Genomic DNA, 14,621 nt, shown 5'->3' with positions numbered 1-14,621 from the left:
CAAAATATTACATCGCAGCGCACAAGTTTCTCTTCACAGCGCACACACGCGTCGCAAAGGTAAGGGGAGGTAAGGTAAGGGGACGCATTGGGGGGATTGCACTTCCCCACAATTGCCATGCTTCGGTTCCTCTTCTTCCTTCCTTCCTCCCCCCCCCCCCGCGGGACCCTGCGGCACCATCAACTCTTACTCCCTCTAATGTCGGCCCTGCAGCTCCAGACTTCCTCGCACCTTCTCCCCTCCCCCTTTGGATCGCTATTATTTTAAATGTTATAGCCGCGGAGCTGTATCCATCAGTGGAGATGTCTAACCTCGGCCTGCCCCGGAACTCTTACTGCAGCAGCCGCCCGTCTAGGCAGGAACAGGAAGTCACTGTTGCAGTAAGAGTTCCGGGGCAGGCCGAGGTTAGACATCTCCACTGATGGATACAGCTCCGCGGCTATAACATTTAAAATAATAGCGATCCAAAGGGGGAGGGGAGAAGGTGCGAGGAAGTCTGGAGCTGCAGGGCCGACATTAGAGGGAGTAAGAGTTGATGGTGCCGCAGGGTCCCGCGGGGGGGGGGGGGAGGAAGGAAGGAAGAAGAGGAACCGAAGCATGGCAATTGTGGGGAAGTGCAGAGCTGCAGGGAAGAGTGTTGCGGTACCCAGCTGGAGGGAGAAGGAAGATGAGGGAGGGAATTAAAGGAGATGCCAGGGCTTGGAGCGTAGGAGGAAGGTATGCCAGTCTAAGGGAAAAGGAAGGGGGAGATGTGAGAGCATGGAGGGGGAGCGAAAGATGGAAGAAAAGGAAAGGAGAGAGATGCCAGAGAATCAGGGAAGGGGAGATACCAGACTATGAGGAGAGGTGTGGGAGGGGGAAGGCGAGGAGAGAGATGCCAGACCAATGGGGTGAAAGGAGAGATGGAAGGGGGAGGCATACAGTTTCTGGAAGGGGCATAGAAGGAGAGAAGATGCCATATAGGGGAAGAGAGACGGCAGACAGTGGATGGAAGGAAGAGAGTTACAAGAAGATGAGGAAAGGAGAAACCACAGAAGACAAAGGTAGAAAAAAATTTCTATTTATTTATTGCTTTAGGAGACATGTGTCACTGTTTCTGTGAAGCATTGTATGCAGAGTCCAGCTTCTTGCTGGTTCAATTTAACCTTTGTCTATGTATTTTTATTTTATCCCCCCTTTTACAAAACTGTGAAGCGTTTTTAGCACCAGCCTTGGTGGTAGCAGCTCTGATGCTCAGAATTTTATGAGCATCAGAGCTGTTACCTCCGTAGCTAAAATCCACACTACAGTTTTGTAAAAGAGGGAGGGGTTAGTTTGTGATTACATATTCCTTACTAGGCGAAGGTGTTTTCTGTGTTCTGTGTGTTCGAAAGACATGGTTTTCTGTTAGGATTGACGGTGTAGGATTGATCTGTGCTGGTCTGGCTTGTTTAGTTTTACAATGGGTGTATTGATGTACTGTTCACTGCAATATGTAAGATGCTGCCTTTTCCTAGGTACTCATGTGTGACGTGTGGCTTGTTACTAAAAATCACGTTTTTCGTACAGATGGGGGGGGGGTGCCAAAAAAATGATGGGCCCCGGGTGTTACATATGCTAGGTACACCACTGCATTATGTAAAGATACCAGAAAGCTGGCGAAGCAAAAACTTTAAGTAAATTGTTATTCTTCTAAGTTTTGAGTATTTAACCCTCCCACAATCTCATGGGCACTCGTTTCAAGTTTATTGAGATTTTGATTTAAACGCAATATCAAATATTTTCAATGTGTATAACAAAAATAAATTTTGGGAAATAAATAAAACCATTTGAACAATAAACATACAAACATATCCATAGATGATTAAAATTACATAAGGAGTACAAGGATAAACTACATTTGTTTAAAAATGCGTCCTCTGCGCCTGCTCATAAATTTGTGGAGTATGTAATTTGTCGCTCATGCATATTTTTTTTTGCACACACCTCATCAATCCTTAGAGGGAACACTGCCCCCACCCCTACCAGGGTTACCTTACAATCCTTGGTAATCTAGTGGTTTAGTCAGGGCAGGAGCGATGTTCCAATCACAGCAGACATTTTTATGTATTTATTATTCATAGATCTCACCTTGCTAGAAGTTCTCAAAGATTGATAGGTAAAAATAAATCTATTCGGAAGTTCAGTCAATCTTTTTCCTTTAAATTGACAGAACTTTAGAATTGTTTGCCACTTACATTGAGGAGTCTAAAATCCTTTTTATCATTTCGGAAAGCTTTGAAGACAGTTTTGTTTGCCAATTACTTTGGAAACCACCCATATTAATTTTTTCCCTAAATTTTGCTTTTATTCTTTTCTTTTTCTTCTTATCTATGTACCATTCCTATTGTTAACCCAGTCGAGCTACCATCGGTGATGACCCGGTTTATAAATCTAAGTTTTAGTTTAGTTAGTTTAATAGTTATATACCACTTATGAGAGCAGAATTGAGATGGACAGGAGTAACTGTCTCAAATACACAATTAGACTGTCAGAGATTATAAGGTAACTCCAGAGAGGCCTCTAAACTGGATCTTGGTTTTAATGTGTCCCAACCATTGCACTTTTGTAAAGAGAACAGTCAAAAGATTTCTGCTGATAGAAGCTTTAGAAAACCTGCACAGTTCTAGGCTGTTTCTCTTCCTTCATCTTCCTTAAAATTCAGAACCCTGAATAGCTCACCTGTTTCGCAGCAAGTCATTATTGTAATACCAGCATGCTCCCTTTTTGCCGTTGCAAGTTATCTTCCACCATATGCAGGTGGAATCAATAATGAGACCAAAGAGTGCTGGGGCTGGTAGCCATGCTGTCAGAGAATGAGATAAAAATTCATCAAGAAAACCAAATAAGATACTTTATTTTAAATGACTAAACAATACACGCAGAGCTGTTGAAGATCTAGGTTTCTCTACCAGACCCAGCGTTTATTTGAGACAAAAAAAGTTACTTGGCACCCCATACAGAGGCAATGTTCACATATCAGGAGTATGGGGAACCTAGTCATCAAGCAACAAACAATGAAAATGCATTTGCAGTAGGCTCTGGAGAGATACACAGTGAAGGTGGTAGAAATAAATACGGTAAAAGAATGCAAAAAAACAAAACAAGAGGATCCCCATTTGTGATAAAGTGCATAGAAAGTCAAAAGGTCAATGACACTGTATCAGAAATTAAAGTGGAATGACTAGAGGAACCTATTCTGCCATCATATTCTGTAGTTCTCTGTTTCACAATGTGAGAACTAGTGCAGCCCGATTCACGATTCAAATCATTTCACCGATTCACTTCGAGGTGAATCGATTCAAATCGATTTAAAACAAAAAAAAAAATTGTCTTCCCAATTTGGTAACTGACCCTCCCCCCTTCAGAGGGAAAAGGCCTTCAGGGGGGGGGGGACAGGCATTCAGGGATGGTGGCAAAGGCCTTCAGAGGGGAGAGGCCTTTCGGGGGGGGGGGGGGGGCAGGTCTTCAAGGGGTGAACAGGCCTTCAAGGGGAGGACAGGCCTTAAGGGATGGTGGCATAGGCCTTCAGGGGGGATAGGCAGGCCTTCAAGGGTGGGTTGCAGGCCTTCAGGGGGAGGTGCAGGCCTTCAGGGGGACAGACCTTCAGGGGAGGGGGTCCCTGGTGTAGAAGTACACGGAGGGAGGGAAGGGGCGTTCAAAGAGATGTACATATGCCAGACTTTGGGGGGAAGAAATAATGTATCTAAAAACAGAGGAGAGGGAGAGAGATGGTGGACAATGGGATTTAGAGAGGGAAGGAACAGAAAGGGAGAGAAGTTGGACACAAGGGATGGTGTGGAGGGGGGATTGAGATACTGCATAGGAGGGTAGTTGGGAAAAGAAAGGGAGAGATGGTGGACCCTGGGATGGTAGGGAAGGAGGGAGAGATGCTGGATGAAAGGATAGTTGAGAAAAGGTGGATCTGTGGATGGAGACAAAAAAAAGGAAAGATGCCAGATGGCAGATGGATGGTTAGCATGGAGAAAGGAGACCCTGGCAAGCAAGTTATCAGAAGACAACCAGAGCCTGAGACCAACAAGATCTGAATAATGACCAGACAACAAAAAGTAGAAAAAATAATTTTATTTTCTGTTTTGTGATTATAATGTCAGCTTTGAAACGTATATCCTGCCAGAGCTGGTGTTAGACAGGAAAATCAAATTGAATCGATTCAATAGGCTGAATCAAATCAAAATTTTTTTCCTGAATCAGACAGCACTAGTGAGAACTATATTGTTGATAGTTGGAATAAATCCAGGGCAAGTAAAATGGGGGAAAAAGCACTGTTACTAACCGTAACAGGTGTTATCCAGGGACAGCAGGCAGCTATTCACACATATGGGTGACATCATAGATGGAGATGAGGACGACTCACAAGCAGACTTACTTGAAGAAACTCGAAGTTTCGAGTCGCCCGCACCATGCATGTGCGAATGCCTTTCCGCCCAAAACAGGGCGCGTCTCCTCAGTTCTGATAGCTAGCAGAGAAGCCAACATATGGGTGACCTCCAAGCAAACCAGAATGGGATGGTGGGAGTGTTGGCAATTTAGGAGAATAAATTTTGTAATACTGTTTGGCCAAACTGTCCATCCCGTCTGGAGAAAGTATCCAGACAATAGTGAGAAGTGAAGGTATGAACCGAGGACCAAGTAGCAGCTCTACAAATTTCCTCAATAGGTGTAGATCTGAGGAAAGCTACTGAAGCTGCCATTGCTCTGAATTTATGGGCTGTGACTTTATGGGCTGTGAAGGGGTAATCCAGTCTGGGCATAGCAGAAAGAGATACAAGCCGCCATCCAGTTGGAGATGGTACGCTTAGAAATAGGATGGCCCAACTTATTTGGATCGAAGGAAACAAAAAGTTGAGGAGCAGTTCTGTGTGGTTTGGTGTGTTCCAAGTAGAAGGCCAAAGCACGTTTACAGTCCAGAGTATGAAGAGCTGATTCTCCAGGGTGAGAATGAGGCATTGGAAAAAACACTGGAAGTACGATGGATTTGTTGAGATGAAATTCTGAGACCACTTTAGGTAGGAATTTCAGATGAGTATGAAGAACAACTTTGTCATGATGGAACACCGTGAATGATGGGGTGCAACTAAAGCTTGCAGCTCACTGACTTGTCGAGCAGAAGTGAGGGCAATGATAAACACCACTTTCCAAGCGAGATACTTCAGATGAGCCTTATCAATTGGTTCAAATGGAGTTGAGTAAGGACAATATTGATGTCCCAAACCACAGGAGGCAGTTTGAGAGGAGGTTTGACATTGAAAAGTCCTTTCATGAATCTGGAAACCACCGGATGAGCAGAGAGGGGTGTCCCTTCAATAGGTAGATGGAAAACCGCAATTGCACTGAGATGGACTCGGATAGATGTAGACTTGAGGCCAGAATTGGATAAGTGCAAAAGATAGTCCAAAACAGAAGATAAGGAGGAATGCTGAGGCTCCTTATGATGAGAAAAACACCATGTAGAAAATCTAGTCCATTTTTGGTGATAGCATTGTCTAGTCGTAAGCTTTCTAGAAGCTTCTAAAACATATCTTACAGATTGAGAAAACTGAAGAGGGGTTATGTTGAGAGGTACCAGGCTGTCAGGTGTAGAGACTGCAGGTTGGGATGAAGCAGAGATTCTTTACTCTGTATAAGCAGAGAAGGAAAAACTGGTAGAATGTATGGCTCCCTGCTGCTGAGTTGAAGTAGAAGGGAGTACCAGGGTTGACTCGGCCACCGAGGAGCGATTAGAATCATGATGGCATGATCGTTCTTCAACTTGACCAGAGTCTTGAGAATGAGAAGGAATGGAGGGAATGCGTAGAGGAAGAGATTCGTCCATTCCAGAAGAAAAGCATCTGCCTCGAGGCGGTGAGGAGCAAAACTGAGCAGTATCCTGGAGCAAAACTGAGGCAGTTTGTAGTTGTGAGGAACTGCAAAGAGGTCTATCTGTGGCGTTCCCCACTGTGAAAAAATGTGGCGAAGAGGCGAGGAATGGAGAGTCTATTCGTGAGGTTGCAGTAGACGACTCAAGTTGTCAGCCAAGCAATTCTTTGCCCCTTAAATGTAGACAGCTTTGAGGAAGGTGTTGTGACAGATTGCCCAGTCCCAAACTTCCAGAACTTCTTGACAAAGGGAGGCAGACCCTGTTCCTCCTTGTTTGTTGACATAATACATGGCGACTTGGTTGTCCATCCGAATGAGGACTACTGTGTTGTGAAGCAGATGTTGAAAAGCATAGAGAGCTTTGAGGATCGCTCTGAGTTCCAACTGATTGATATGACACTGACGAGCCGTACTGGTCCAGAGGCCTTGAGTACGGAGACCATCGAGATGAGCGCCCCAAGCATAGGTCGAAGAGTCTGTCGTGAGGACCTTTTGATGAGGGGGTGTTTGAAAAAGTAAGCCTCTGGAAAGATTGGAAGAAAGCATCCACCAACGGAGAGACTTCTTCAAGGAAGGAGTGACTGAAATGTGTCGAGAAGGAGGGTCACAAACTTGCGTCCATTGAGATGCCAGGGTCCACTGAGGAATTCTGAGGTGAAGTCTGGCAAAAGCAGTCACGTGTACTGTGGAGGCCATGTGACCCAGAAGTATCATCATGTGTCTCGCTGAGATGGAAGAGCGGGAAGACACTGTGTGACAGAGTTATAGAAGAGCCTCCAGACGTTGTTGTGGAAGGAATGCAGTGTCCAGAACAGCTCCAATGAATTATAGATTCTGTGAGGGCTGAAGTTGAGATTTGGGAAAGTTGATTTCGAATCCCAAACTTTGTAGGAACCAGGTAGTCCATTAGGTCGCTACAATAACCCCTTGAGATGTTGAATCTTTGATGAGCCAGTCATCGAGGTAGGGAAATACCTGAAGACCATGGTTCCGGAGAGCTGCTGCTACCACTACCAGGCACTGGTGAACACTCTGGGAGATGAGGCCAGGCCGAAGGGTAGTACTCTATATTGAAAATGCAGATTCCCCACCCGAAATCTGAGGTATTGATGGGAGGCCGGATGAATGGGAATATGAATGTAGGCCTCTTTGAGATCCAGAGAGCATAACCAGTCATTCTGTTCGAGAAGGGGATCAAGAGATGCCAAGGATAACATTTGGAAACTTTTCTTTGACTAAAAATTTGTTGAGAGCCCTGAGATCTAGAATGGGTCACAGATCGCCCGTCTTCTTTGGAACAAGGAAATAACGGGAGTAAAACCCCCTGTTCTGCTGTTTCAAGGGAACAGGTTCGATGGCATGGAAAGAAAGCAGAGCTTGAGCTTCCTGAAGAAGGGCGGTCTGGGATGGATTGAAAGGATCTTGGAGGAAGCTCTGGTGGAACCTGAGTGAAATGAAGAGAGTATCCTTCCCTGATGATGGTAAGCACCCAGAGGTTGGATGTAATTATTGTCCATCGGTTGTAAAAATGATGGAGATGACATACTATAGGGGGAAAAGGAGACAGAAACAGAACTGTGGAAGTTATGCTCTGTTGTAAACAGTCAAAAAGGCTGAGAAGCCTTAGGTGCAAACACTTGAAAACTTGGCTCTTTTCAAAAATCTAATTACCTCCCGTTCTCTAGCATCCGGTCCCTCTCTATCTTCTTAGTCCCTCTCCTTTATCCCTTCATTGTAGTTCCTTTCCTCTTAACTTCTGTAAACCGTGCCGAGCTCTGTGCTTGCGGAGATGGCGCGGTATACAAACCTAAGATTTAGTTTAGTTTAGTTTAGTTTCTGTTGCTTCTGAGGTTGTTGTTTTTTCAGAGGAGGGCGAGTATAAAGAGGCGGCTTTGGAGCAAAACGCCTTTGATAGATAAGAGCAGGGCGTGCAGGCTTGGCAGGAGCTGGCTTTGGTTTAGGTCTGACTATAGAAGCAAATGATTTTTCATGGTCAGATAATTTCTTGGTGGCTGCCTCGATGGATTCATCAAAGAGGTCGTTGCCCTCACAAGGAATGTTAGCTAAGCGGTCTTGAAGGTTAGAGTCCATGTCAATGGTACAAAGCCAGGCAAGACGACACATAGCTACAGAGCAAGCAGCCGCTCGGGCAGACAACTCGAAGGCATCATAAGATGATTGGAGGAGATGCAGACGTAATTGGGAGAAAGAAGCAATGATTTCCTGAAACCCAAAATGCATTTGGTTATCCAAATAAGCCAAAAACTTTGGTAGAAGAAAAAAGAAGAAATTCAAAGTAAGTGATGAAATAAAAATTATAATTGAGGACTTTAGAGGACATCATAGCATTCTGGTAGATGCAATGTCCGAATTTGTCCATAGTTTTCCCTTCCCTTCCAGGAGGAACTATGGCATAAACCTTGGAAGGATGGGATCTCTTCAAGGAGGATTCAACAAGCAGAGATTGATGAGATAACTGTGAGTTGTCAAACCCTTTGCGATGCACAGTTTTATACCTAGAGTCCAACCATCCTGGAACAGCCGGTAAGGAAAAAGGTGTTTCCATGCATCGAGCAAAAGTCTGATTTAAAAGCTTATGAAGTGGAAGCTTAAGACACTTTGCCGGAGGTTGAGGAAGATGCATGACTTCTAGATACTCCTTAGAATACTTGGAGCCAGTATTCATTAAATATCCAAAGCTACAGCCATCTTTTGCAGGAAAGACGAGAAAGATAGCTGATCTGCCAATGCTTTGCCTCGAGAAGGACTCGAGGACGTCGAGGAAGCCTGTGTCGAAGAAGAAGGTTCGGCATGGAAAAAGGCATCAAAGGAACCTGGTGACTTGGACGAGGCAATCGAGACCGGAACATCCTCGAGGAGGCATCGGAGACCTCGAATGAGCAGTCGGTGATCTGGTCGAGGTTGGAGTAGATCATGGCTTCGAGGAAGATGGTCTGTTATTAGAAGAAGAATGATGCCTGGAAGGATGCCTCAATGAATGCCTCGAATGTAGTGAGAACTGTGTCTGGAACCAGATCTCGAGGATCAAGGAGATTTTGTCTTGGAGACGTAGGCAGCCGATGCCGATGTATGAATAGGACTAGAGGTTGTAGATCGAAGCTCCAGAGGCTTGGTGGAGAAACCTCGATGCACTCTCAAAGACTCTGCTCCTTGTTTAGAGTGTGAGAATTCTCGTCGAGGCACTCGCAAAGAATCTGCTCCTTGCTTTTCGTGCTTGGATGGCAGACCAGACACTCGCAGAGACTGCAAAGAGTGTGTAAGTTCAGACTGGGGCAAAGGAAGCAGCTCGACCTCGCGGGAGTGTGCTGAATGCCCAGGCTGGATAAGAGGAAGCAGTTTGGGTCCCATATTAGTAAGGAACTGAATAAATTGCTTCTCTAACATGGTCTGGAAAGAAGCCGGCAAGGATGGATCCGAGTCTGAAACCGGACCACCTGCTTTGGCTGGAGGTTCCTTTGAGGTAGTGTGAGTGTGTTTCGACTTAGGAGTCTTGGACACTTTAATCACCACCGGTGGATCCGACTGCTGAGCTATCTGACCTGAGGAAACAGGGGAAGATACAGCAGATGATGTCGAAGCAAGAGCCACTGCAAACGACGAAGGTCTGATGAGGCTCGAGGTGGAAGCAGTAGGCGCAGAAGGAGCCTCGATGGAAGTCGAGGCCGAAGACGCCTTCAAAGTCGAGGGATCAGTAAGAGCCTCCATCTCGAAAAGCTTGTCCACCAGAATGCAACGACACTTGAAAGCACGAGGCTGAAGTGTTTGGTAAGGCAGGCACGACCTAGGATGATGTTTTGGCCCAAGGCACTTGAGATAGCGTCCGTGAGGGTCCGTAAGAGAGATCGCACGTTGACACTTGCTACACCTCTTGAAGCCTGTAGCAGGCCAGGACATAGACGGAAAAATAGCTGCCGCAAAGTCGAAGCCCTCGGGCTGCGGCCGAGTGGCCTGTCCCGGAAAACGAACGAAAGAAGGAAAAAAAATTTTTTTTAAACTAAAATAAAAGAAATAAAATAAAACAGCAATTCGTGAAGAAAAACCCCCCACAAACCGCGGTTGAGAAAAGGCACAAAGTGAATGAAGTTAAACGCAGAGAGTCAAAGATGGACTTCTTGACTCCGCGGAAAACTGAGAACTGAGGAGACGCACCCTGTGCTGGGTGGGAAGGCACTCGCGCATGCATGGTGCAGGCGACTCGAAACTTCAAGTTTCTTCAAGCAAGTCTGCTTGTGAGGCGTCCGCATCCGGGCTCTGTCGATGACGTCACCCATATGTGAGAATACCTGCCTGCTTGTCCTGGGATAATACCTGAATAGCCTCAAATTTACCATCATTGATAACAGCAAGAAAGAATGAGCAGATTTCAAATAAATAGAAACCTAAGTAATAAGAAGTTATTATATCTATATATATAAAATCGGAGGTATGTATGTGTGTATGTATGTGTGTGTGTGTATGTGCCGCGATCACGCAAAAACGGCTTGACTGATTTGAACGAAACTTGGTATGCAGATCCCTCACTACCTGGGGTGATATGTTCTGGGGGTCTCGCGGCCCACCTGCACACGTGGGCGGAGCTACAAACAGAAAATCAGATTTCACCCATTCATGTCAATGGAAAAAAAGTAAAAAGCTGCCATTCTCACAGTAATTCAAAAACGGCTTGACCCATTTGAACGAAACTTGGTATGCAGATCCCTCACTACCTGGGGTGATATGTTCTGGGGGTCTCGCGGCCCACCTGCACACGTGGGCGGAGCTACAAACAGAAAATCAGATTTCACCCATTCATGTCAATGGTAAAAATGTAAAAACCTGCCATTCTCACAGTAATTCCAACTATAAAACACTTTCTATGACACTATAACCACTAGGGACATCGTTTCTATTCTACCACGGACACCATACATATAGTGTTTGTATGTTCTAACTGTGTTTGTAACTGTTTCCTTCATGCACCCCAGTTCATAATGTTATTACATTACATGAGTACTCACATATGCTGAACTAGGAACACAGGTCCCATTCTGAACCAGGAAAAAACTGCATGGAGTTTCTTTTCAACCTGAGTTTCCACATATTGAGTTGTTTAAATCAATACTGAAACTTTTGGATGCCACTTATTCCAACAGATCTTCCTTTTCAGTTTAAGAGATTGCAAATTCCAGTGTGACTTGCATTCTCTATCACAATCAACAAATCACAGGGACAGACTATTACATACTGTGGAGTGGATTTAAGATCCCCCTGTTTTTCCCATGGACAACTCTATGTTGCTTGCTCAAGGGTGGGTTCACCCAAGAATTTATATGTTCTTGCTCCTGGAGGTGAAACTAAAAATGTTGTTTATAATCAAGTTTTGTGTTAGTTGTATTGTATTCATTTTGTCAAATATTTCACATTATAATTTGAATATTGTACTTTTTATAAAGCTGTAAAAAAATAATTTCATTCACCACTATAAAGTATCTTTATTTGAATCCATTTACAGTGTTATTGCTATAATTAAATACCCGTGCAACGCCGGGGCATCAGCTAGTGGTGCATATAAACTCTAAATAACTGATTTGTGGATCCCTGTATCTTTCTCTAATTTCTTACAATAGTTTGTAAATCTGACCACCTGGTCTAACTGCCCACAGGTGATCTACAAGTTATCATAAAGTAGCAATTTCAGCCCACAACACATGTGTTTTGGCCCTTTGAAGGAGAACAATTTCCAATGTTTATACTTTATAAAGGCTCAAGCACTATGCTGCTGCCCATTACTTACCACTATCCTTTATGAGAAATTCCAAACATGAATTCCTATGTGCTGCATGTTAAATGTGTAAAAGAAATAGCGAAAGGGACACACCTATGTGAAAAACTGAGTAACTCTGCACACTACTTAGTGCATAAGGATAGCTATAGGATTCAAGACTAATGATCTCTGCTCCCCTTCCTCTTCTATTAATCTTATGAGTCAGTTTCTCAGCAAAATTAAAGAGGCAGGGTAGGGATTGGTTGTGACATGGTATTTCTCAGAAACAAAGCATTATTCATCTTCAGCTGATCACTCACCCAGGAGTCTCATCAGTAAGAATTGCACACCAATGGCAAATGACTTTTCATCCTGTCCCACCACCCTGTCAAGATAAACATCAAAATGACAAATTATCCTACAACATCCTGAGTGCCCACTTTTTAGAGAAGAATGGCCAGATAACTTGGAATGTTGTTTTTATAACTATTTCATATCAATATAATCTTAATTGTCTTTTTGAAAACTTCCAAATATAAACATGTAAATATTTGAGGGTGCTAATAGCTCTGAGCATATGTATTGGAAAAACAGTCAAATGAGAAACAAAGCTAACATACTTATATAGAAAGGGGGAGAAAAAAAAGAAAATATAGTTCACAATGTTAGTCATAGTTGGATTTTCATCCATTATAAGGACACAAATTTCCTTTAATTCTTCTTAATATGCCGACTCTATTTGTAACTGGTCAGAATATGAAAGTTACACATGCTTGGGAGCAGTAAGATATCAAGAATTTCACCTTGAGTTCAATGCACTCCTAAACACTGACTGTAAGATTTATTCCTATATTAATACCTTTCAAATATTTAAATGTCTCACCCCTATCCCTTCTCTCCTCCAGAGTATACATTTTCAGGTCTTCTAGTCCTGTGTTTCTCAACTTCAAGCCAAGTACCCCCTAAGTCTAACAAAAATCAACCAAGTACCCCCGCCCCAGACCCACACAAGTGCTGCCCCTGACCCAACCTCCATAATAGTACTAATTGTAATGCAATTTCTTCCATTCATTTTTCATATAAACAATATAATCTTTATAATGGTAACCACAAACACAAAGCATACTGTATGCAGAAAAAATGTTAATCATTTATTTATTTTTTTTCAAAGAGATCAAGGCTTTAAAATATGCAATGTCACCTCAGTAACGAGAGCAAGAGAAATAGAGAAAGCTCTCTATATATATCCAGGGTGCATCTCTTCCACTCCCTCTACTATCACATCCAACATTTTTCCCTTTCATCCTTCTCTTCCCCATGCATCTCTAACTCACACCTCTCTCTCTGCCCAATTTTCCTCTTTCTTTCCTTCCCAATGTTCACCATCTCTTTCCTACACTCAAGCCCAATAATTCTCCCAAGTCAGTGCTTCCTTCCTTCCTCCCTTCTGTGTCCCATGTTCATGCCCCCTCCCTTCATTGTGTGTCCCAAGTTTGTGCCCCCTCCCTTCCGTCTGTGTCCCAAGTTTGTGCCCCCCTCCCTGCCTTCCACCCTTTGTCCCAAAACCCCCTTCCTTTTGTCCTTTGTCCTACGATCATGTTCCCTCTCTCCCTTACTTGCTATAACGCACTCGTACCCTTCAGGGTCATCCAGCTTGACTGCTCCTACCTTCAGCTGAACAGGGACATGTCATTGGCAGTAGCTCTTACATGCTGCATGTGGCTAACCCACAAACCTTCCCTCTGACATTGCAGGTCTTCACAATCCTGTGTCTTCATTCCTCTGAATAACTTTGCATCATCTGCAAATTTAATCACCTCGCTCATCGTACCAATTTCCAGGTCATTATTTGTTGAAGAGCACGGGTCCAAGGACCGAACTCTGCAGTACTTCACTCGTGATGCTTTTCCAGTCCGAGTATTGTCCATTTACCCCCACTCTCTGTTTCCTATCCGCCAACCAGTTTTTAATCCACTTGAGTATTTCACCCTCGATTCCATGGCTTGCAATTTTTTGAAGTACATAAGAACATAAGAAATGCCTCTGCTGGGTCAGACCCGAGGTCCATCGTGCCCAGCAGCCGCTCACGCGGTGGCCCAGCAGGTCCAGGACCTGTGCAGTAATCTTCTATCTATACCCCTCTATCCTCTTTTCCAGTAGGAATTTGTCCAATCCTTTCTTGAACCCCAGTACCGTACTCTGCCCAATCACATCCTCTGGAAGTGCATTCCAGGTGTCCACCACACGTTGGGTAAAAAAGAACTTCCTAGTATTTGTTTTGAATCTGTCTCCTATCAACTTTTCCGAGTGCCCTCTTGTTCTTTTATTATTCGAAAGTTTGAAGAATCTGTCCCTCTCTACTCTCTCTATACCCTTCATGATCTTGTAAGTCTCTATCATATCCCCTCTAAGTCTCCTCTTCTCCAGGAAAAAGAGACCCAGCTTCTCCAATCTCTCAGCATATGACAGGTTTTCCATCCCTTTTATCAGACGCGTCGCTCTCCTCTGAACCCCCTCGACTAACGCCATATCCTTCTTAAGGTACGGCGACCAATATTGGACGCAGTACTCCAAATGTGGGCGCACCATTGCCCGATACAATGGCAGGATAACCTCTTTCGTTCTGGCTGCAATACCTTTTTTGATTATACCAAGCATTCTATTCGCTCTCTTAGCGGCCGCTGCACACTGTGCCGTCGGCTTCATTGTCATGTCCACCAATACCCCCAAGTCCCTTTCCTGGGTACTCTTATTCAATAATATCCCTCCCATTGTATAGTTGTACCTCGAGTTTCTGCTCCCCACATGTAATACCTTACATTTCTCAACGTTGAACTTCATCTGCCATCTCGTCGCTTAATCTTCTAGTTTGTTCAAGTCCCTTTGCAATTCTTCACATTCCTCTGTAGTCCGAGCTCCATTAAATAGTTTAGTGTCGTCCGCAAATTTTATTATCTCG

At 44.1% G+C, this 14,621-nt stretch overlaps 1 protein-coding gene across 3 annotated transcripts in view; it reads right to left on the bottom strand.

Moving 5' to 3' along the window:
- The window catches only part of SLCO2A1 (solute carrier organic anion transporter family member 2A1), an 887,587-nt gene that overhangs the window by 87,529 nt on the left and 785,437 nt on the right, over positions 1 to 14,621 (bottom strand). For 2 of the 3 annotated variants that reach the window (XM_033958444.1, XM_033958443.1), the window contains 2 exons: positions 11,983 to 12,047; positions 2,701 to 2,824 (listed from right to left, as the gene is read on the bottom strand). The exons of the other annotated variant lie outside the window; for it this stretch is intronic. In XM_033958444.1, the coding sequence (XP_033814335.1) occupies positions 2,701 to 2,824; positions 11,983 to 12,047 (189 nt within the window). The remainder of the gene's footprint in view (positions 1 to 2,700; positions 2,825 to 11,982; positions 12,048 to 14,621) is intronic. 3 annotated transcript variants of the gene reach the window in all.

The sequence above is a fragment of the Geotrypetes seraphini genome, chromosome 9 (assembly GCF_902459505.1).
Source record: "Geotrypetes seraphini chromosome 9, aGeoSer1.1, whole genome shotgun sequence".
In the NCBI taxonomy this organism is placed as follows: Eukaryota; Metazoa; Chordata; class Amphibia; order Gymnophiona; family Dermophiidae; genus Geotrypetes; species Geotrypetes seraphini.
This window is presented reverse-complemented; position numbering and strand designations above follow the sequence as displayed.